This window comes from Lepisma saccharinum, chromosome 16, assembly GCF_977018435.1.
Source record: "Lepisma saccharinum chromosome 16, izLepSacc3.1, whole genome shotgun sequence".
NCBI lineage: Eukaryota > Metazoa > Arthropoda > Insecta > Zygentoma > Lepismatidae > Lepisma > Lepisma saccharinum.
Window position 1 is genome coordinate 59,379,447 of NC_139244.1, and position 23,711 is coordinate 59,403,157.

Here is a 23,711-nt window from a genome sequence, read left to right on the forward strand (position 1 = left end):
TTTCCAGCAGTTGGCCATTCTCCACAGTCATAAAAACTAAAAACAGACATACATACCACTTCCTTATCAATTCATACAATTATTCTCCTCTGTTTTGTAACGTTTCCATGATATATGAAAATGGGCTTACCTTCCTTTTGCATTATCAATCGTCCTTTTAATGCATTGAACAGTCATTTTACCCATATTACGAGATATGAAAGTTTTATGAGAGAACAAGAGATCTGAAGAAAGGATACCAACCCAGAGCAGTTTTCTACAAGGATAAAGAAGGAAACCTCATTGGAGACAATAGAAAGATGATGGAAAGATGGCAGGAGTATTTCTGTGAATTACTTAATGGAACCAATGAGGAGGATAAAGAAGAAGGGAAAAGTGATGAAGAGGAAGAAATAAGTGAGGAAGAGGAGGAAGAGATAATACCAACTTTAAAGGAAGTAAAAGATGCAATAAAGTCTCTAAAGAATAATAAAGCACCAGGAGAAGATGGCATAGAATCGGAGCTGTTGAAATATGGTGGAGAAGGAGTGAAGAAGGCCATATATGAAGTGATAGAAAAAGTTTGGATAAAAGAAGAAATGCCCAGAGACTGGACAGTAGGAATAATATGCCCGATACATAAGAAAGGGGATAAAGCTAAGTGTGAAAACTTCCGCGGAATAACACTACTGGATGGAACTTATAAAGTATTTGGTAAAATTTTAGCAACACGATTGGAAGATTGGATGGAAAGAATCATGGGAGATTACCAAGCAGGATTTAGAAAAAATCGCTCCACGATGGACCAGATATTTTTACTGCGTCACGTGTTCGAGAAGTTCTATGAGTATAAAAAAGAACTTCACCAACTATATGTCGATTTTAAACAAGCATACGACAGCTTGGAAAGCAATAAGATCTACAGTATAATGAAAGAGTTTGGGATCCCAAGGAAATTGATAAGACTGACAAAAATGACAATGAAAACAACGGAATGTAAAGTCAGAGTAGAACAGGAAATGACAAACATGTTTAAAGTAGAGAAAGGACTGAGACAGGGAGATTTACTTTCTACAATACTATTTAATTTAGCATTGGAAAAAGTAATCCGACAACTACCAATCAACCCTGGAGGAACAATATTAAATAGACTAACACAAATAGTAGCATATGCAGATGATGTAGCTTTAATAGCAAGGAATAAGCAAGCTATGGAAGAGAGTTATCAAGTATTAGAAGAGAAAGCTCAAGAACTAGGACTGGAAGTGAACACAAATAAAACAAAATATATGAAGATGGGAAATCCAGAAAGAGGCAGAAGAGAACCTTACATAAGAATAAATGGAAAAGAATATGAAAGGGTGGAAGCCTTTAAATATTTGGGCTCAATAATAACAGCAGATAACAAGACAGCTACAGAAATACAGGAAAGGATAACAAGAGGAAATCGATGCTACTTTTCTTTGCAAAATGTGTTTAAATCTAAGAATGTTAGTAGGAACACAAAAATTAAAATATATACAACAATATTAAGACCCATAGTAATGTATGGTTCAGAAAGTTGGGTGATGTCGGTAAGAGAGGAAGATTGGTTGTTAAGGTGGGAAAGGAAAATACTGAGAAGGATATTTGGAGCGGTGAGAGATAAAGAGGGATGGAGAATGAGAACAAATATGGAAGTACAGGAATTGTTTAATCAGCCAGATATTGTAATGAAGATCAAACAGGGTAGAATACGATGGGCTGGGCATGTTTAGAGGATAGAAGAAGCACGGGTTGTCAAGAAAATATTCAATGGAAAACCGGAAGGGAGAAGGAGAAGAGGTAGGCCCAGGAAAAGATGGATAGAGGACGTGGAAGAGGACCTAAGAAGATTAGGAGTTAAAGGATGGAGAAGAAAAGCAGAGGATCGAGATGAATGGAGAGAGGTAGTCAGGAAGGCCAAGGACCTACATGGACTGTAGCGCCGACCAGTAAGTAAGTAAGTTTTGTAGCGTTTCCATGATATATGAAAATGGGCTTACCTTCCTTTTGCATTATCAATCGTCCTTTTAATGCATTGAACAGTCATTTTACCCATATTACATACATCTCCAGTCAGCTTTCGAATTTGTTTGAAATTAATATTATTTGCCATTCCTGGATTATCAGCTAACATTTGAAAACTGCACATATGTATAATAATCATCTTACTTTGTTTATTGAGGTTGTGCTTGCCAAATCATGTCTGTCATTGCTGTGGCATAGGAGGTATATTTTCATTGTCATCAGCAATATTAGTGTCACTCATGGTAATACAGGGCGGCTCAATAAGTCACTTAACACCCTCAGTACAAGGCCACTGCAGCATGGAATGTGAAAATGGCGATTACCAATCATTGCCTGGCCAAGGGGGAACCCAAGACTACTAGAAGGAAAGGCTGGGGTCAGACATGCCTCTTTTCGCGACTGCCGCGGGTGTGACGTCATGGGCAGACAAAACCCAGCTGAGTCTTTACCCCATACGGAAAGAAACGTGGAAAGGCTGATCTGTTTTGTTCTTTTCGCTCCTTTTTTCTTGTATTTCTGGATTGTTGGGTTCAGGGTGCGAAATCCTGCAAGGGGGGGGGGGAGAGGGGGATTTCCCCCACCAACAATCTTGGCCTCAAAAATCCCTCACCAAAAATTTCCCGGGGGAAAGAGTTTTTGTTATAACAATGAAAAGATAAGCAATTACTTTTAATTTCAAATATACTTTACTAAGAATAATATCGAAAACACACACAAATTAGTGTGGTTGTGAGTGTTGACTGCTTTCTGCCTCAAGAGATCATTAACAAATCTACATCAATACGCACAGTAAAAGTAAAACAAGAATGCAAAACAATAATAACTATGAAATCTAACTAAACAAAAACTTACACATAATAAAACCACTTCAACTATGTCATAATTTATTAACATCTTTAACCGGTTAGTAATGGAATTAGTTAGCTGCTTTACACTATTTGATATGTATGAAAGTAACAAATTAATTTCTAATTAATAATCATAATAATTCTTTTAATTGAGTAATTTATTTTTACTTTTAATAACATTTCAAATATGTACATCGTATAATTCAGACATATGTTTGTGGGGAGGGGGTTGTAGGTTAAGAACTTTCTCCCCCTCACCAGTTTTCAATGATTTCACACCCTGGTGGGTTGTGAGGTGTTGCAGTTCACAATACCTTCAGTGAGGTGTTGCGACGTGTCGTGATCTCCGATGAAAAAATAAAAACAGCGGGTGACAATATAAAACTGAACACATCGCATCTAACGAGACTTGTTAATGGATTGCGATACCAGTAGTCTCATTACACAACTTCAGGCTACCATACACTTCAATTGGGTTACAATTATTAGAATAAAAAAATAATAATATTGTAATTTTTTAATAAAGGCTCTCACGTGTATAGTAAGATAAAAACTGCAAGCATACCCCTCCCAATTCAATATCCAGTCCCCCACCAGAATTCCTATGTCAATTTTAGGTTCACTGTTGGTATTGAAGAGTTGAATCTCGACCTCCTCCAAATAATTTAATTCTCAATCGCCATACCAAAATTCCCACAACAGTCTAAGCGCAACAGTAATTAATACTCAAGACTTGGCTATCTCCCATCCTAGTGCTCAATTTCCTTACTACAGAGTTGGAAACTTCCCCAACCAAGGGTAATTCCACATCAGAATTCATGATAAAAATTTAACGTTTAATATGTAATAGCTGGCTGGATATTGTGCACCTCAAATAGTAGATACCGTGTTGCCGAGAGACGACACTGGTATGTCTCGTCGCGTGAAAATTCCATCTCTTCTCGTGTCTAGTCTCGTTAAAAACACTAATAATACATAGTAACTGTTATAATTCCCTTGGAAATACACAACTTGCTATTAATATACGAGTGATGCTTAAATGACAACGTAGTTCAACTTCCGTCCTCCATTGTTCTATTATTTATTCAGTCAAATTTTCATCACAATCCCCCTCCCCCCCCAAAGTTAAGCGGACTCAACCAGCTTTCACATACCCGCCTGTGGGCACCCCCGTTCGACATCCCACTGATTATATATATACGTATATAAAGTGAACCTCGACTTTCTTCAGTTCTATGTCTCAAGTTTTTGTTGTCAAAAGTTGTTTAAAGTGTTTGTGACATAATACACACGGAACTTCCTCACATTCCTCCCTGTGTAGTTCAAAGATTCATAAGACTCAGAATTGTAATCTGAATAAGGAAAATTAATGAAGAAATAAATATCAATAGTTGAAGCAAAGTTACCAAATTTGAAGAAGTTAAGTGAAAACAGCTCCTCTCTCACTCCTAAAAGAGAGCATAGATGAGGATGTTTTCTTTTACATATTCAACTTATCCATAATTTTGGCTTTCTGCCTTTCTTTATTTAACAAAATTATTTTACGCATTCAACATATATTTTTCTTTCTGCCTAACAAAATGCATTACTAGGTGAATTAACCCAATTTTACATGAAACCTAATGTTTCACAGAGGAATGTGACGACATATAAACTACCGATAAAATGTGTGCGTAAATGGCTGTGTAATCCATCTGTAAGAGCATACGTTATGTCGGATCCTAAGTAAGTCTGTGTATTCACTCCCAATTAGCTTCTGGGCATAATTGCGGCTCTTTTTTGTTCATAATTACTGCTTTGATTCGGCTGCGAAACCGGAGCGTAGAGCGATCTGTCCGCCCGTGACGTCATGCCTGACGTCAAGGACCACGTGATCAGGTATGGCCCCAGCCTTCTACTCTACTAGTCTTGGGGGGAACCACACGGTCGGTGGCCATCTTGATGTCTGCCATCTTGAATTCAACTTCAGAATTTTAAATGGGAAGGGGGTCGTGCGACATATCAAAATGGGCTAGAATTTCACGAGAAATGCAATGGTGAAGGTTTTTTCGACGTATCTTTAACCAGTAAAAAGTTATGACTGAATTCTTGTACCAATTTGCTCCTTTTCGAGGTGTTAGAAAAATGCCTTAAAATTTGTTTAGCGCAGCGATAATGCATCGAGATCAAAGTGATGTCTAGGGAGAGAGGTTTGCCTGCCATTGCACACGATTTTAATCGGATACATCCACGAAGAGCTGCGCATTATGAATGGTTGTCGCGAACAATTACAATGTGATGCTTCCATTAAATGAAAAGTCTTTCACAGTGACAAGGCTAATGTTTATGTTCATAAGGAAGTTTATAAACAGAATATTCAATGCTTTTTATCTGATAACCCATTTTCAACAGATCAAAGCTGAATGGTTAGTGTTGGTAAGTTAATGGTGTGGCGTGCTGTGTGGAACACGATTGGTTAGTCAATTTTCCATCAACGGAACCTTAAATGCTTAGGGCTACTTGGATTTGTTAAATAAACAGTTTTTTTCATTCTTGCTTATGGAAGAAGGTACTTTTTACAGAGTTTTTTCAATAGGGAAGAACACCAGAACACTTATGGGAACGTTATGAACCTGTTTTTGTCCAAAGTTAGTTATCAGATGACAAGGGTCGCATATTCTGTTTATGAACTTCCTTATGAACATAAACATTAGCCTTGTCACTGTGAAGGACTTTTAATTCAATGGAAGCGTCACACTGTAAATTGTTCGCGACAACCATTTATAATGCGCAGCTCTTCATGGATGTATCCGATTAAAATCGTGTGCAATGGCATGCGAACTTCTCTCCCTAGACGTCACTTTGATCTCGATGCATTACCGATGCGCTAAACAAATTTTAAGGCATTTTTCTAACACCTCGAAAAGGAACAAATTGGTACAAGAATTCAGTCATAACTTACTGGTTAAAGATACGTCGAAAAAACCTTCACCATTGCATTTCTCGTGAAATTCTAGCCCATTTTGATATGTCGCACGACCCCCTTCCCATTTAAAATTCTGAAGTTGAATTCAAGATGGCGGACATCAAGATGGCCGCCGACCGTGTGGGTGGCGTCAATGTGGTTCCCCCTTGGCCAGGCAATGATTGGTCATCGCCATTTTCACATTCCATGCCACAGTGGCCTTGTACTGAGGGTGTTAAGTGACTTATTGAGCCACCCTGTAGTAAAAGCCCATTTTCCGAATCACTGGCATGGAAGAACTACACCCGTTTGCATGCTGAGAAATGTGACACCACCACCAAGCAAAGGGCAAAGAGGGGAGTGGGGAGATAGTTGACGTTGAAGCTCCCAATTTCATGTTCTGCAGAATAGTAACATGATATGAGGGTTATTTTTAAGTAAAGTCCGTTTTGCAATAAAAACGAAGTAAGTAAATGTTTTTCAAAAAAACATTTATTTTCTGAATTTACATAAACTTCTCTATTTTTCTACATAATTTCCTTGCCGGTTTAAACATTTATCGTAATGAACTATGAGTTTTTGGATACCCATCTCATAGAACTCTGCCGCCTGTGATGATAGCCAGTTACTCACGGTCGTTTTCACTTTTTCATCAGTGTCTAAACACTTGCTGCTCAGGAAGGTCTTCAGATGGCGGAACAGGTGGTAGTCGCTAGGCACAAGGTCTGGACTGTATGGCAGATGATCGAATACATCCCAGCCAAAAGATTCGGTCAGATCTTGAGTTTGAGCCGCAGCATGTGGCCTTGCATTGTCATGAATCAGCATGACACCAGCTGACAGCATTCCACGCCATTTGTTCTGGATTGCTCGACGAAGTTTTCTTAGGGTCTCGCAGTAGGAAGCCGAGTTAATTGTTGTTCCTTGCGGCAAAAAGTCCACTAACAAAACACCGTGCCTGTCCCAAAACACAGTTGCCATGATCTTGCACTTTGAAAGTATCTGTTTTGGTTTCACTTTCCGGCGATGATGTGTTGACCATTCGCCATACAGTCCAGACCTTGCACCTAACGACTAACACCTCTTCCATCATCTGAAGACCTTCCTGGGTGGCAAGCGTTTAGACACTGATGAAGAAGTGAAAATCACCGTGAGTAACTGGCTATCATCACAGGTGGCAGAGTTCTATGAGATGGGTATCCAAAAACTCATAGTTCATTACGATAAATGTTTAAACTGGCAAGGAAATTATGAAGAAAATTAGAGAAGTGCATGTAAATTCAGAAAAATATATTTTTTTTGAAAAACATTTACTTACTTCGTTTTTATTGCAAAATGGACTTTACTTAAAAAATAACCCTCATACATTCATACACAGAAGCAGATGCTCACTGAGTAAAAAGGTGTTCCTTGTGTAAGCACATTCTTAACCTTTTTATTCACACAAACTGGAGTACATGCTCCAAACAGTTGAGAAAAAAGATTTGCAGTTTTATTCATATAACCCATTGTATTCATTGAAATCGAAAAGTCTTTGCTCCTATTTCTTTCAGTGTGATTGAGAAACCGAGATATACATTCAATGTAATAGGTTTTTCTTGGAACGGCCCAGCGCTGCTGTCAGTTTGCAAAGATGGCTGTAGTACTCAACATGTCCATGTCGTATGAGCAGCGAAGTGTTATTCATTTTCTATGGAGCAAGGGACGTACGCCCATCGAGATGCATAGGGAAATGCAGCCAAAGTAGGGGGACAAGTGTCTCGCCTTGAGAAGTGTGCGGTGGTGGTGTTGTGAGTTCAAAAATGGCCGAGAAACCATCAGACAATGAGCAGTCGGGGCATCCTCATCCACCTCAGAAAATGTCCTTCAGATGCACATGCCACTCTGCTTTCACCATTGCATCCACACGGGTAATGTTTTTCATTGTGTTTACGATATCGTTTACGAATCCTTGGGATATCCTGGCAGGACAGAGGTTAATTTGCGAAGACCGTTGCCTGGTGGTGGTTCCATGATCAACTGGCTGAATTCTACAACAGTGGCATCTCCAAACTAGTGGTGTAATGGGACAAATGCCTGAACCGCTGTGGTGATTATACGGAAAAATAGTGCAAGGTACATAGAACAATACCCATATTTTGATTTCCCTGCTTAAAAAAATTGGGGCAATGACTTTTCGATTTGCCCTCATATCTTTTAACAGTTTGCACCATCTGCTCTTAATATGGAAGGTCCTGGTTTGAATACCAGCAGATTCTGGTAAAGTTTGATATGAACTCTTGAACTGTGGAGAAGCAATATTGATTTTACTTGTTTCTTACCTGCTAATGCAGTCAGCTTGCTTGGTTTGCAGCCTTCGGGAGCACCATAGCATGCAGTGCTTGCTTGTTCCATGCTATCTACTGCTTCCACTTGAGGTAGACTTGGCCAGCAACAGATCTGATTGTGAGAGAGGTCCAGTTGCTTTAGAGAGCTGGGGTATGAAGTAATGTGACTCATGCTCCTCAATCTGAAAATTGAAGAATAGGATGAAATTGAATTGCTTTCGCATAATATAGCTAAATAAAATGGCTAAGAATATGTCAGAATATGATAGTTCTGGCTTTCAGAGATGTTGAATCACAAAAATTCAGAAAGCCATATGAAAAGAAGCTACTGATGCAAACAATACGGATAAAATGAATATGAGATATTCCCATGGAGAAAAAGTGAGACTACATAAAAAGCTCTGTGTTCTCAAGCATGTAATATTAGTTTCACTGTCTTCAATGATTGAGGTTCATACACCATATTTAATAATTTAGTACAAATGTAGACTTTACTTTTTTCGATCATTAAACTTGGTTTTTGTTGTACAAGTTTAATTTACACTTTGAACTACTTAAATGTCATTGTAGTTATTAATTTTTTTATGATTCTAAATGAAGCTATTTAAAATATAGAAGCATATTTAAAATTATATTCTCTATTAATCTTTTCATTTTGTTTGTAATCCAACTTTCAAGACATTTCTTGCTTGATAGTGGTCATTACCACCATGATATTGTGCCTAAAACCAATAATTTGGTGTAATTTATTGCACAAAGTCATATTTTTAAAGCCAAAAGAACAGTGTTAACATGGTTAACTAAGAGCATAATCTGACACAAAAAAATTAGGAATGGGACAGATTAATCGGCACTCTATCGGTATTGGGTAATACAGACATATTGATGTGTCGGTTTATCGGTAAAACTACCTATTATTTTACCGATCCAATATATCTATAAATATCTTATAACTTAGTGCAAAATTCTGCCATTTGTTGTAATTTTTATAGATAATCTTCATGCCCTTTTAAAAAAAAGTAAATATTTAAGTCTCTTCTTTTGCATTGCAGTCATCTGGTAACACACATTTATTAAGGTCATCAATGAACCATTCAGGTTCAAGGATCATTTAGAATTTTATTTCAGATCAGTAGAATATTGGTTATCAGTAAATTTTATATCAGTATAAGCCAAAATTTCATATGTTTTGGAATTGTAGTGAGGGCATATTACAAACTCATAGAAAAATATGCAGAAAAAATAATGATGATTATGTATGATTATTTTTCATGATGGTGACTTCAAAGGAAGCAAAGTTTCATCAGTCGCAAAATGGTTGCTTAATTGATTTGCTTTATTTTACTTTGCTTTTTGTGCCACTTTTGGCTAATTTGCAAAGATGGGGATGAGTGATGGTATGATGATATTGATGAATGGATACTAACAACATCCATGCCCAGGCCACGATGTGCTAACCACTCTGCCACAGGGGCCGGCAGTCAGTCGCAAAATGGCAAATGTCTGTTACAAAATAGTGATTACCTTTTGTTTCTTCATGTAAATAAATTATTTGACTTTTACATTCAGTGAATATAGCCTCACTTTGTTGATAGACAATACCTGATGTGGTGTTCAGAACAGTGTGTTCAGTGGTACAGAGTGAGTGACTTTAACATTTTTTTTTTGCAAATTATAAATAACATTGAGTATTATTCAATATGCAGTACCATACTTATTAATATATACGCTCTACAAAGATTTCCTCTATACTATATTACATAATTCATGAATGAAATTGGAAATCATTTTCCTTCATAATATCCTTATTACCTTAAAGTCATTTACATAATAATAATATAAGGCAAAGGTCAAGGCATTCTGAATCTCATTATGACCTACCTGTTGTAACTGAGATTTAATCTTGTCAAATTAACAGCCAAACACGGTAAGACAATTGGAATGCATGTAAATGCATTATGAGCAAGATTTAAAGCAGATAACTGAGAAACATTTTCTAAGTTGTCCTCTTCATTGTGCAGAATTTGTTCAGTAACCTCAACATTTCTACTCCAAAGGTTGTGATGAGTAATATCCAGCTGCCTGCAAGGAAACAACAGACACATACAAACTAATTTTAAAATGTAAATATTAACAAATAATATATCTTGTTCATATCCTTAATTACGGCTCAACTGACACCAGTTTTTAACTGTACTTGTTCTGATCATTAGTAAAATATAAACTTCTAATACTTGTAAGTATGCAGAGTACAATTTATTATGAACAAACGGTATTAAGAAAGACTCAGTTCCTATATTCCACACACGGTCAATTTTAATCAAATTATACTTATAAATTATAAATTAAACAGAATGCACCATGGTATACACATGGCAAAAATATGTATATATACATGAAACTTCAATGATATTTACTTGTTTAATAAACATGCGGTTTGATGACATTTACATTAGAAAAATCAAATTACCGTATTTGCGACATACACATTTTTTAGTAAAGAGCATTATCACTGAATTTATAATTAATTCACAGTATTTCAAAAATAAAGTAATATGTATTTCTACTTACAACAAATAACTACCTAATTTAACTAGGAAATAATACATTTTAATCTTCTTTGTCATACACTGCAAGGAAGCAAAAAAAGGAACTCAGAACAGAGAAAATTTCCAGAAATGAAGATAATCAAAAACTGAGTATCGGTGTATAAGATGCACCCTGTTTTTCAGACCTATTTTTAAAGATACATATTTAGAAATAAATTAATATACATGAATTGTGGTTTTGTATTCAGATGATAGAATTATAAAAGTTGTACACAGGAAAGTTATAGAAATATCAGAGAACTAAAATTATCAGCAAATTGACCACTGATCTACTACACTGGTGTGTCACTATTGTCCAATAATCACTTGTTTGTTTGAGTTTGTTTGTAAGGCCATTTTATGCACAGAAATGCTCACTGGGGCTGGACCTACAGTTTAAAGTGGGCCAATAATCATATCTGCCAATTAAAATAGACAATGGGAGGGGTAGTTGGAATAGATTTTCAGAGTATTTTTTTCTTTGATAGGAAGAACTTAATTATTACAATTTAATATCAAAAGAACTTACTGTACACATTTAGATTTAATTGATACCGAGTGCAAAGTAGAAGCATCTACGAGCTGTTCTTCACTTCCAAATCCTTCCTTGATAGAATTTTGGCTTAATGTATCACCACTGACAGCCTCATGGTCCTGGTGTATGCTTCTGGTGGAACTATGGAGGGGCGTGCTTTCACTTGAGGTAACACTCAATTCGTCACTTTCTTTGGTACTAGCACTGTCCTGCGACTCAGGGTGAATAGATGGTAACTCTTTCAACAGATTAAACGCCACATTTAACTCTTTCAATTTCGGGGCCTGCCACATCCTGTACGGTAGCACTTGGAGTTTATTGTTCGAAATGTCTAATGACACCAATGAAGGTAGCATGAATATTTCTTGCGGGATGTGATCCAGTCTATTATCCTGCAGGTGCAACTCTTCAAGCATTGGAGCGTTGTATCCCACAGTTTCTGTCACAGACTTGTTTTTAGACTTGCTCAAAGATATCTGCGACTTCTCTGTCCCTAGCGGTAATTTTTCGATTTTATTTTGTGCCACGTTTAAATACTTCAAACTCTGAAGCTGAAAAACTATTATGGGTAACGAACAAAGAGAATTATTAGATATATCCAGCCTAGTGATCGAAAACAGCACTATATCATGATTGCGAGGATTCAACTTGAGTTTTGGATTCACATTTAAGGCAGCGTCCACTAACCACTGTAACTTTATATGATCTAATCCACGTTGACCATGCCAGTTTACCATCACAGGTGTATTAGGAAATAAAGAACTGTAAGTCAAACTCCCGATCCCCATCACACCCAAACCACTAAACTGAGAAGGATGGATATCCGTCATTGCCTTTTTGTTAATCTTGTACTCTGGGTCCTGGTAAGCTTTTATAGAGAGCAACTTCGTGATCAAAATTTCGTCTTTGGTACTCGTCGCCACACGGAGAGCTTTGCATTCATCGTCACGTGCTGAATACTTCAGCAGCAAGTCCACCATTCCAAGATCACGATTCTTGCAGGCTTCAACGAGAGCAATAGATCCTATGAAAACAGTCTCATCGTCCTGAGATTGCGAGAACTCCTCCTCGCTTTGGTATATGGGTAAATTTGGATTTGCACCACAAAGTAACAATGCAGAAACAATACTGTGGTGCTTGTGTTTTACTCCAATGTGCAAAGCTGTCTCGGTATTGTTGTTACAGTAGAGATCTAAAAATAATGGACTAAGGTACGCTTCATTTATTTTTAAGCTCTGTTCTTGCACCCGCGAAATATTTAATTTTGACATGATGGACTGAATTCCTTCCGAGATTTTTCTTCTTGTAGGACTCAACACTTCACCGCTTTCTTTCTGACTATCCTCTTCATCCTCACTCTTTGCTGATTCCTTATCTTCCAATACCTGATTTCAAAAGATAATACTGCTTCAGTAATATGCAAAAGTGTCAGAAAACAAATGAGTATGTAGCATGCACATAATCTTTCAAGCAAACACAACTCTTAACTTTTTTAAAAAAATTGTAATCTTTTTCTACCTCTTGGGTTAATTGTGGCAAAGAGGATCAAAGATAAACTAATGAAACAAATGACAACACAATTATAAATTCATGCCTTGCCCAGGGTTTGAACATGGGACCTCTGGTTCTGTCAAAAGGGAAGCTCATCAACTATTAATCCAGAATCTTCAATTTTTATCCAGAGTAGTCAATACATAGTGCAGTATTGTTTATTTTTTTACAATAGCCTCCATTTCACCTCATATCTATAATATCAGCACCTTATTATTATTATTATTATAATTACTATTATTATTATTATTATTATTATTAGAGATGAGATTGACTAGGTGATTGATTTTTTGGGTGCTACGGCCTTTGTGGCCATTTTGCACCCTTTTAAGTATACGGGGAAAATCCCCTTATCTAAAAACCCTTACCTTATACTTTAAAATTAAAAAAGGGGTGTAAAGAGATCTTTGAGAAAGGTTAGAAATGCAAGTGGTAAAGGGACTTTCACAGGACACACACAAAATTTCAAAAAAGGCAAGGATAGTCTAAAATCTTCCTCAGTAAAAGGCCCGCTCTTCTCAAAAAAGATAAAAACATTTGGTAAAACACTGCCATCATCAGCCAACATGGATGGATGATATATCGTTGGGAAGGTTAAAACTCTATCTGAGGAAATTAAAATCAGCACATGCGAGAAGAATGTGCTGAACATTTAATACAACATTACAGGTACGGCACAGCAGAGGGTCCAGCCCTTGCAGTAATGGAAATGTGTGAGACGGCTGTGTCAGATTCGAAGCAGAGTTAAGATGACTTATTCTCAGCGAGAGAGAGAACGAGAGTGAGGTGGACAAGAAGGTCGTTATCTGCATCAGCAGACTTGTCGGTAGCATCAGCTCCTTCGTTCCCCTTAACCCTTAAACGACAGCCCGTCACCTATAGGTGACAGCCGGTATTTACGCCAACGACGGACTGTCACCTAGAGGTGACAAGATGCTTTTCCATGTAGTATCTGACTTTTTGGACATACTGTGATTCTGATTATGTTCAGATATACATACATGTCTTGAGATATGATTGAGTCATGAGGTATGTGATGAACAATGAGCACGGTTTAATATCATTTCGGATATATGGGGGGAGGTGGTCAGCCCTCCGAAAATCACATTCATTTTTTTTTCTTATGTTTCTAATTTCTGAGATATGCATAGGCTCCTCTAGGCAAGGGAATGAACGCACTAAAATAATCTTCTTGCTTCCCTTTTCACATGTCAGTGATAATGGGCTGGCAGCCAAGTCGCACGGAGGGGGGGGGGGGGATTCAAAGTCGCTGAGAGGAGTCAAGTCGCTGGAACAAAATATTTTACGATGCCTTTGTTCACTTCCAAACAGGCGTCAGCATGTCGGGAAAGGGTTTCCAGTCTCTCCTCAGCCACACTATGCTATTTTTGGCTTCAATGATGTCTTTATCCAGCCCACGGGAGAAAAAAGTATGGGGGAGGGGCTGGTGGCTGTCTTATCAGGAAGGCTTTTTGAAGGGTGAATTCATTGTCTTTGCAGAGGTACTTTTGCAGTGGCGAATTGTTTGTGTGCCCTTGTGTCTGATTTTTATATAGATCAGTGGTGGACTGTGTGCTCTTGTGTGTGCCTGACATTGTTGTCGACTCTAACAAGTCCATGGGGTACGTTGACAAATCAGACCAGATGACGTGTGCATACTCCACACAAAGACGGAGTCGAAAATGGACCAATAAACTGTTTATGCACTTACTGGAAAAGACTGTTCTGAATGTGTATGTGATGTACCGACTGTTCCACACGAACGTGTCACACCCGGACTTCAGATTGTCCCTTATAGGTCTTCTCTTGGAGGAGGGGACCCTTACAGGACCTCCACATGCCCATGGAAGCTTCTGGGAGGCAGAGGTGCAGGTTGTGCATAGAGAAAAACGTAAGAAAAAAAAAAACATTATGTTGGCCAGAATGCAACGTAAACCTCTGCGCACTCTGCTTCCGAAAATACCATTCCCGCTAGGAGGAGGGGCTGGAAGTGACCCTACATGGCAGCCAGGCAGGGTCAAGGTAAGATGAAAATTAATTTTTAAGTAGCTTATATTTTTTTGCTTCAAATTGGAAAATATTTTTTTCCTTGGAAAGTATCTTGAATGTTTGCGTGATTCTTTGTATGGTAATCCCAAACATATCAGAGAATCCGCAGGTATAATTTTGCACATTTACGTCCTGGCACTGCCAAATGGGGGGCCTGCAATTTTCAAATTTGGTAAAAAAAATCAATTTTTCTTTCTTTCTTCCTCTTCTTCTAACCGATAACGGAAAATTTGGTTTTTATGCCATAGGCTTACTGAACAAAATAAGCTATAATTTGTAACTCCAGTGTTCTTAGTTCCAGAGTTAAAAAAAATTAATGTACGTGCGCCAAATTTCAAATTTCCTGCTGAAAAAAACTCAGGTGATATCTTGAATATTTGCGTGATTCTTTGTATGGTAATGCCAAACGTATCGGGGAATCCACAGATATAATTTTGCACATTTACGTCCTGGCGCTGCCGAATGGGGGGGGGGGGGGGGCGATTTTCAAATTTGGTAAAAAAAAAATTGTCTTTCTTTCTTTTTCTTCTTCTTCTAACTTATAACCCCATGTGTACTGAATAAAACGAGCTATAATTTGTAACTATAGCATTCTTAGTTCCAGAGATATAAAAATTTATGTAAAAGCATCCGGAAATTTGAAATTCCCACTGAAAACGCCTTCGTTCATTCATGCGTTTTCCGGCAAAACTCGCTTTGTCATCTAAGGGTTAATGCCTACATGAAGCAGAAGCAAACTAATTGTTACTCTTTTGGTATGGGCATATCTGTGTATCAGTAATATTACTGATAATTTCAGCAATTTTTTATTACTTTTATGAATAAAAAAATACAATTTGTATGTCATGGTTTTGTGAAGTTAAATGTCTAAATAAGCAGTTCGTTATTAAAGTAAATCATATTGAATCACTTGGTTACATACATTAATTGAGGAGGTGAATGAATGTTCCCCAAGAATCATTTGCAATTTTGTATTGGCTCAGTTTTGGAATGAGTAAATTTTATATCAGTAGTTTATCAGTACTGGGAATTTCAGTTGACTTTCTGAAATCAAACTAAATGAAGAATCGCTGTGCACATATAATTAAGGACTACGGTTACAGATATTTGTCTGAATTAACACCCTTTCTACCTGTATTGCAGTGCACAAAATAACATTTCAAACATACCTCATATAGAACAAATATTTTCACACTTTTGAGAAACATAAATTTACAAATGGGACACAATATCAATTAATCTGTAATGGAAAATAAACATATGTTACAAGCCTATGTCTTCAAAGCAGCTTGTGTAAAGAAAATCAACAGGCAGGAGCATATTCTAGCTCTTCAGATGTACTTCAACGTGACTCATTGATCAATTAGGTGATTTTCTCTGAGAATTTTACTTTTTCTTTCAAGTTCCCTGAGATATCCAGGTTTTTCCAGGTGTGAATGAACCCTGTATGATAGATATCCAAGTTTGAAGAAAACAAAAGCTGACTGCAAGCAAATTCTCATTAGAATATGATAGTCTCGATTACAAACAATTTTTTTTCAATGTGCCTTGCCCTTTAGTCAATCTGCTCCCTAAATATATTGCATGGTAATATGTAGTATTAAATAGATGGAATTATGATTATGACAAACAGATACTGTACCTTAACTCTCCTTGCTTTGACTTTGTACCTTAGCAACAGATCCACCATCTTCTGATTGCCAAAGTAGCAAGAGAGATAAAGAACTGTTTGACCAGTAACGTCTCTCATATTTAGATCAAATGGAAGTTCATATTCCCATGTTCCCGTTTGATCCCTGTGAATGAACAAAAAGAAAGGCATTACAGCCACTATATATCATGCTTGCACTTTAGAGATTAAAAAGAATTATTATTTGAAAGTAATATTCGGAATGTGTGATAAAAATCAGTACAGAATTATTTTAATATCTTTTATCTGGAGTTCACACAAAACAATAGAGCATGGAATAATAGACATATGGCAAGAATAAGGAATCCGTGAATTTGATGATACATGTAAGATAGTGTACAACAAGGAAGTGTAGATGAACAATGTGAACATGTTTAGTGAGGCCAGTAGCACACCGGATCCGACATGACGCAATGCAATGAGTCATTTTTGTTGCAAACCAACTCGGGGAAGGTTTAACATGAGGCTCTTATGGGCAGCTGCACACCGGATGAAACATTTGACTTGATTCACCTCGAGTAACATTGCAACAGTTTGTGAATGTCTGGGGAATTTGTTATTGCAAGGAGCAGCTTGCAACAAAACAATCTGCGCATGACCTATGAATTAAGGTTTAATTAAAGTCCAAAGCAAGATTCTACTACCTTTTGTATTTTTATGAAGATATTAAGTCATATTTTGAGATATTAAAAACTGACTCTATACACAACATATAAAAGTATACATTAATTCTGCTGTAAACTGTTATTATGTATCGTTAACCCATTTTCCAAATTATAAAAGATAGACCTAGACCTATTGCGTACATGGACAAAATCTGCCATCAGATTTTAGCTAACTAACAAAATGACTCGTCGTGTTGCTTTGTGACTCATCGTGTTCTGTTGCATCATGTCTCTTTGTGACTCGTCGCATCATGTCGCGTCGCATAGGATCCAGTGTGCGGCTGGCCTTAGAGACCATTATACTGTTGGTTAATAGTTAGTAGAGTTCATATGTGGTGCTTGTCAAAGTTGACTTTATAGAAAATGGCTATATCATAGGCTTAAAATGAACATAATTAAAAAAAAGAAAAACTAAAAAGAATTAAGGAAAAAACTTTGATTAACTTTATACTCAAACAGGCTAAGTGAGACTGAACCTAAGGTAGGATGTAATGTGCCTCCACTGGAAATTGAAGCAAGGGCCCCTTTTATCAAGGTTAACAAGGTGTTAACCAATCAGTAGTCTGAGTTTATGGGTTTGCACCTCAGACCCTCCTCCCAATTGCTCACACCCATTTCTGCATACATTGTATTGGCAATCACTGCCTTCTACATTATATCTGGGTATGACAGTACAAAAACTTCTTACGTCACGTGCCGGGAACATACTTGTTAAAAACAACACACAAACAGCACAATAAAAAAAACACTTAAGAGTTTGTCCAAGCAAGCTTTTGATTCCATCTCGGAATCATTATAAGGGCTGGTCGAGAGATGGCCAAGGGGATGCGGTTGAGGTTCCGCTGTTGCTACTCGCTGTGTCTGCCAGAATCACATCTCAATAAACAAGAACTTACCAACACTGCAAGAATGCAATGACATCTTCAGGCAGACACAGAGAGTAGCACCAGAGAAACCTCACCACGTCCCCTTTGCCATCTCTTGACCAGCCCTTATGATGATTCCAAAATGAAATCAAAAGCTTGTTTGGAAAAACTCTTAAAGTGTTTTTTATCGTGTTTTGTTCAGTTGTTTTTAACAAATTATTTCTGGGCTTAACAGGGACAGTGTGATTTTTGTGAGTAGGAAATTGGATCTCTATTGTTCACTTACTATTTTACTTTTAACAGAAAATTTTATATTTTGTTTTGTCTGCTATAATGAAAACATACTTTGATTTGATGATGTAGGTTTTTATTTCTTCATTACAACTACAAGTATACACTGCACTACCGTATCTTGTATTTCTGAATCTCCTTCAATGTTTCTCCGAAAACTAAGATTTGATCATAGACAGATTAAGGCCCGGTTTGTCAATGTTCAGTTAAGGTTCATGTTAGCACGTAACTGGAAGTTTGTGAAAATTTCAGTTTTTCAATGTACAGTTAGCTCGTAACTGGAACTCTGGTGGCGATTATCTTTACTGCTACTCCTTCTTGCAGTTACCAGCCTAACTGGAAGTTGTAGCTGCCTCATGCAGCTATCGAAGTTCTACACTCGCAACTTCACTGTCAGATTAAACAAGATATGATTCATAAAACTGTTAAATTGGTACAGAAAACGACTTGTTTTGTTCGGCAGAGCTTACCAATGTCCATATAAATATCGAAATTAAGCAGCGAAGTTGATAGAATTCGCTTGGCAAGGTTGTGTTGAAGAATTTATAGGCACGATATCTGGCCTATCAGGCGGGACAATCTCCAGACAGTAATTTGGTGCAGTAGTTAGCGGCACCACTTTGCGGAGCATGTTGTGTTTAGTAATACGAGTTCGAGTCCTGGTCACGGATCTTTTTTTTTTCTTGTCAATTATTTATTACGTGTGTTGCCTTCAATTCATGCTTTATTGTTGAATGATCTTCGTGGATAAATATTACAGTAAATTTAAAATTATTTTTACTCGTACCTTCATATTTTTAGAAGTTTACAAAGCATGCTTACTATTAACATGTTTTTTTTTTGCTCAACAAACATGCATAGAGAGGTACAACGCATGCAGTCAAATGTACAATATTTACATATTAATAGTGTTTATATCAACAGACAGGTATTATTAATGTTTCGACTTTCGAGTTCTTCAAGCTTCTTCTACAATAAAGTATCTGCGCTTGCGCCTCCTAACAGCATTTCCCCTACGTGGAATTGACCTTTATTAGAAGAAAGCCAAATCTGTAGTGCTGGCTTTCGTTAATTTATTTAGTAAGCATAGAGGATGGATACTCAGCCATTGTTCCAATCGTTTCCCAATGCAATAACATTCTTTCGAGCGCGGCGCGCTTGTAGTTCTATATTTAAAAGCCAGGCTGTGTGCCAGTCGATGAAGTTTGAAACTATACTAACAGATGGCACGCAGATCAATTTCCTGTAATTTCCGTGTTTCAGAATTGCCAACACACTGTTTCGGAGAACGAACCATGGTTTAGTTAACTTGCAGTTGCTTTCACATTGAAAAAACCGATGCTGATTAAGACTGGGTGTTATCTCCAACTGGCAGTTAGTTAACAGAAAGATTAACAGGACACTGAAAAACTGGCCCTAAGAGACAGTGTGTAGGGTGTAGTAGCTCCTGCCTCCCCCCATCTCCACCCCAAAGACATTTTAGTTTTTCTTTTCAAAATATTGAAAATAATTTAAACAACAGTTTATTTTATGTATAAGGAGATACGTGCATCATACATAAAGTCTAATTTGTGAATGTGGTTTAATGAATACTAAAAATTAGTTTTAAAATATAGGATGTCCAGGCTAAAAGTACCCAAAAATGAATGCATATATTTCAGCAGCTATAAGGTTTATTAAAATATTTGTTTGATTATTATACAAGGTAATTTACCAAGTTTTGATAGAGGTCAATTAAATTGACTGTGGGTAAGTTTTGTAGCTTGGCAGATGTCAAAATGATACATAGGGCTCTCTCCGAACTTCCTGTCTCTCTTAGTCTTGTCCTACTGAAGAATGGATTTGGATGTGGGAGGATCCACATTCCACTACCTTCGTGTACGCCACTGAACACGGGTCATTGATCTGCCTGCACCAGTGACCTTGCAGGTGAACAAATCTTGGAGATATTTCCTATTGACAGAGCGTTAGATTGTGATTATGTGATATACAGAGCATGTGATTCTCTCATAATGATGTGTTATTTTTGTATAATTTAGCCTGGACACCCTGTATTTATGAATAAGCATGAGAAGTCCAATGTGTTAAGCTGGTTATTTTTTGTTCTAAAGCAAATTTATCACATCATCTGATTGTCAGAACTTTAAACAAAATTTTGAAATGTAAATTTCCCCTTCATTCATTTAGATTTGTAGGTAATAACTGTGCAACAGAGGTAAAGCATTCACAATCACCATTGCATTTCACTCTTATTTACCATTTTTGGGAATCTTCTAAGCATGTAAAGATTATTTCTCCCTCTTTCACCTTTCATCAAGACATGTGGTAAAATGTATAACAACAAATTAATAACATATTTTGTAGATTTAACATTTTTGAAGCTAAGCATACCTGTGTCTCTGCAATATGTGAGGCGGGTAAGGAAAACTGAGAAGGAGATCCATCACAGCCACGTGTCTATTGATGCAAGCAGCATGAATTGGAAGCCACTTTTCTACTGTAGCAAGTTGTACTAATTCTGGAAATTTCTGCAATTTAATAAAAATATTTAATAGTTTTCAATTCAAATATCACTTTCTAGACTTCTACATATTTGTTTTTAACTTTAAAAAAGCTTAATGCATTTAATCGATAGTATAATTAAGTTTGAATTATTGCATTTTAAAATACTAGCCATGTCACATCTAGAAAATGAATAGTCATGAACACACTGATGTTTACTGAAAGAACTGGTCAGTTATTCACAGAAGCATGCTGAAAAAAGGAAATAAATGTGATTATCAGTAATGATTTGAAGTGTTAAAATCAGGATAAAATCACTATACATCATAAGAACAAAAATAAAAAAAAAAGCTCATGGAGCTATCAACGTTTTGGGGGATGTTACATAGAAGTTGCTAACATTAAAGAAAGGGAGAATAGGTAAAAATATACACACTAAATCTGTTGGAATTGGACTTGTCAATAGTTGACAGAAAATGACAAAGATCAATATCAATCAAATTTCCATGCATGTTCTGGAAAAGAATAAAATATCAAAGATAATTGTTGACTGACACTGGCTATGAAGATAATGTCGCCTGTTTGAACCATGGTTCAGACCGGACGACTTCGTTTGTGCCATCATCTATTTCATTCATCATTCATCCTCATCATTGTGATTATCCTACATGGTAGAAAAGTTGTGTAAAATAACCAAAACAGAAATAGACTGTTCACAAAGGTATGTGGAACAAGAGGAAACTGAGTGTTTGAAAGCTTTTTTTTCTAACTTCTTATACTAATTTATAAAGAAATATACATTGAAGTAAAATATAAATATGAGTTTGAAAACTGAAAATAAAGAATGCATTTCTAAAATATAATAATAATAAATAATGGAGCCATGGACCCTTTGGGAGGGTTGCTTGATTGCCATGGTTTTGCACACTGTTAACTGAGAATCACTGTTATAGAGTTAAATTTTGATGCATTAGGATATATGGTTGCATGTAATGTTGATGTTCTAACCCCTTTCCCCCTGTATCCAGAGTCAAATTGAAATAGCATATGGCACATAAAGCAATGGAATTAACATTAAAGTTGAGAAAATGAGGCTCAAGACAATATTAAACCTGATCTACTGTTGCCTAAGCTAACAATAATACATCTATGTAAATAATCAAAACAAGAAACGTTACTGAAATCTTTGTAGACAAGACAGGTGACCAGAGCCTTAGTAATTTCAAAATTATTGTACAGTAAAAAAATAAATACAAATAAACTGTAATTCTAAAAAGAATACCTTTAGAATCATTTCCACAATGTCTTTTTTCCCATAATAGGATGCTATATAAAGAGGTGAGTATCGGGTTACAGGATGAATTCTTCCATCTGCTCCATGTTCAAGTAACACTTTCACGATTTCCTTCTGCCCTACCTCACATGCCCTAGGGGAAAAATATATATATATATATATATAATTTAAGCAAGAGATTTGCTAAAATGCAAAAGTTAACTTCACTGCAAGAAAATATCACTAACAACAACTTTTAAACAATACAACTTAAAGTACTTCTTAAAATAATATTTTCATCATATACATATGTTGAACACTATAAATGTTGCCTTCAATCACACTGAAAAGTTATAGACTGATTCCACATCAAATCAACCAGAAACATTTCAAAATGCAACCCACCGATTCGGATTTTAATGAAATTTGTTGTATTTGTTAATACTACCAACTTAAAAACACATAGAAAATTTTTCTTCTCTACACCTCATAGTTACTGAGAAACAGGAGGCTAAAGTTTCAGAATTTGCATGGTTATTGTCGAAGCCATGGTAGTGGTCTGCAGTGCTTAACAGAAAAAGTTATATCTCAAGAGTCAAATCGATATATCACCCAGCTGGAATTATCTATTGGTTTCAATTGATTTCAATTGGTTTTAATTAGAATGAATCGGTTTCTACTGGATGCCTAATACAGCTATCAGAATGTATTGGTTTCAAATGGAATCTTGCCTTGTAATCAAGGGGTCCCTGGTTCGATACCTGGTGGAGGTGCATACTGGTTTGGATTCCACTTTAAACTGTAGGTCCAGTCTCGATTAGCCTTACAGTGCATAAAGTGGACTTAAAACACCAAATGAATCAATAGTTCGAAATCTCAACTGAAACCAATTGGAAAATCAAGACAATTTCCAATTGGTGAATTGTATCCAATTGTAAGTTTGTATATATTGTAGAATCAATATGTTGTAAATTCATTTATTGACTCAAAGCATAGGTAGCATAATTCTTGACACCACATTTCCTGTAATTTAGAAGTTCTTTGGAAAAACAACACACTTGATCTGAATTTCTACTGAATTCTAATGCATACTACTGAAGTCAGATTTATCTTAATAAATACCTAAGAAGAACTCTTTCTTAACCTCTTGACTACCACTACGTACGGCCCGTACGTAGCTGGTACTATTGGCCAAATAGGAAATATTCTTGCATGGTAATGGCCAAGAAAACGTACAAATGCCTCTGGTTGGGAAGGACCGAAGTATACGTGTTGCTGTGACGTCATTTGAGCACGTGACTATAGCAAGCAATGATCAAAGCACGCTCGTTACGCCATCTGTTGCTGAAAGTACGTAACCGTGCTATTGAGGAGACCTGTGTGTTTTAGGCGTTACTTAGGCATTTTATTAGTTAGTTAGGAATTTTGTAGCACAAAAATATGGAGGAGGATAGTAGTTCATCGGATTATGTTCCGGAAGAAGAGGACAGTGACTGTAGTGAGTCTGAATATTCAGATATATCCGATATGGAAGACCACACATTCATGTTAGCC

The 23,711-nt window shown here is 36.7% G+C and overlaps 1 protein-coding gene across 1 annotated transcript in view; it reads right to left on the bottom strand.

Moving 5' to 3' along the window:
* The window catches only part of Lrrk (Leucine-rich repeat kinase), a 280,688-nt gene that overhangs the window by 125,705 nt on the left and 131,272 nt on the right, over positions 1–23,711 (bottom strand). The window contains exons 7-12 of the mRNA XM_083138226.1: positions 22,167–22,311; positions 20,774–20,910; positions 16,513–16,666; positions 11,265–12,655; positions 10,029–10,229; positions 8,142–8,329 (exon numbers count right to left, since the gene is read on the bottom strand). Of these exons, the coding sequence (XP_082994352.1) occupies positions 8,142–8,329; positions 10,029–10,229; positions 11,265–12,655; positions 16,513–16,666; positions 20,774–20,910; positions 22,167–22,311 (2,216 nt within the window). The remainder of the gene's footprint in view (positions 1–8,141; positions 8,330–10,028; positions 10,230–11,264; positions 12,656–16,512; positions 16,667–20,773; positions 20,911–22,166; positions 22,312–23,711) is intronic.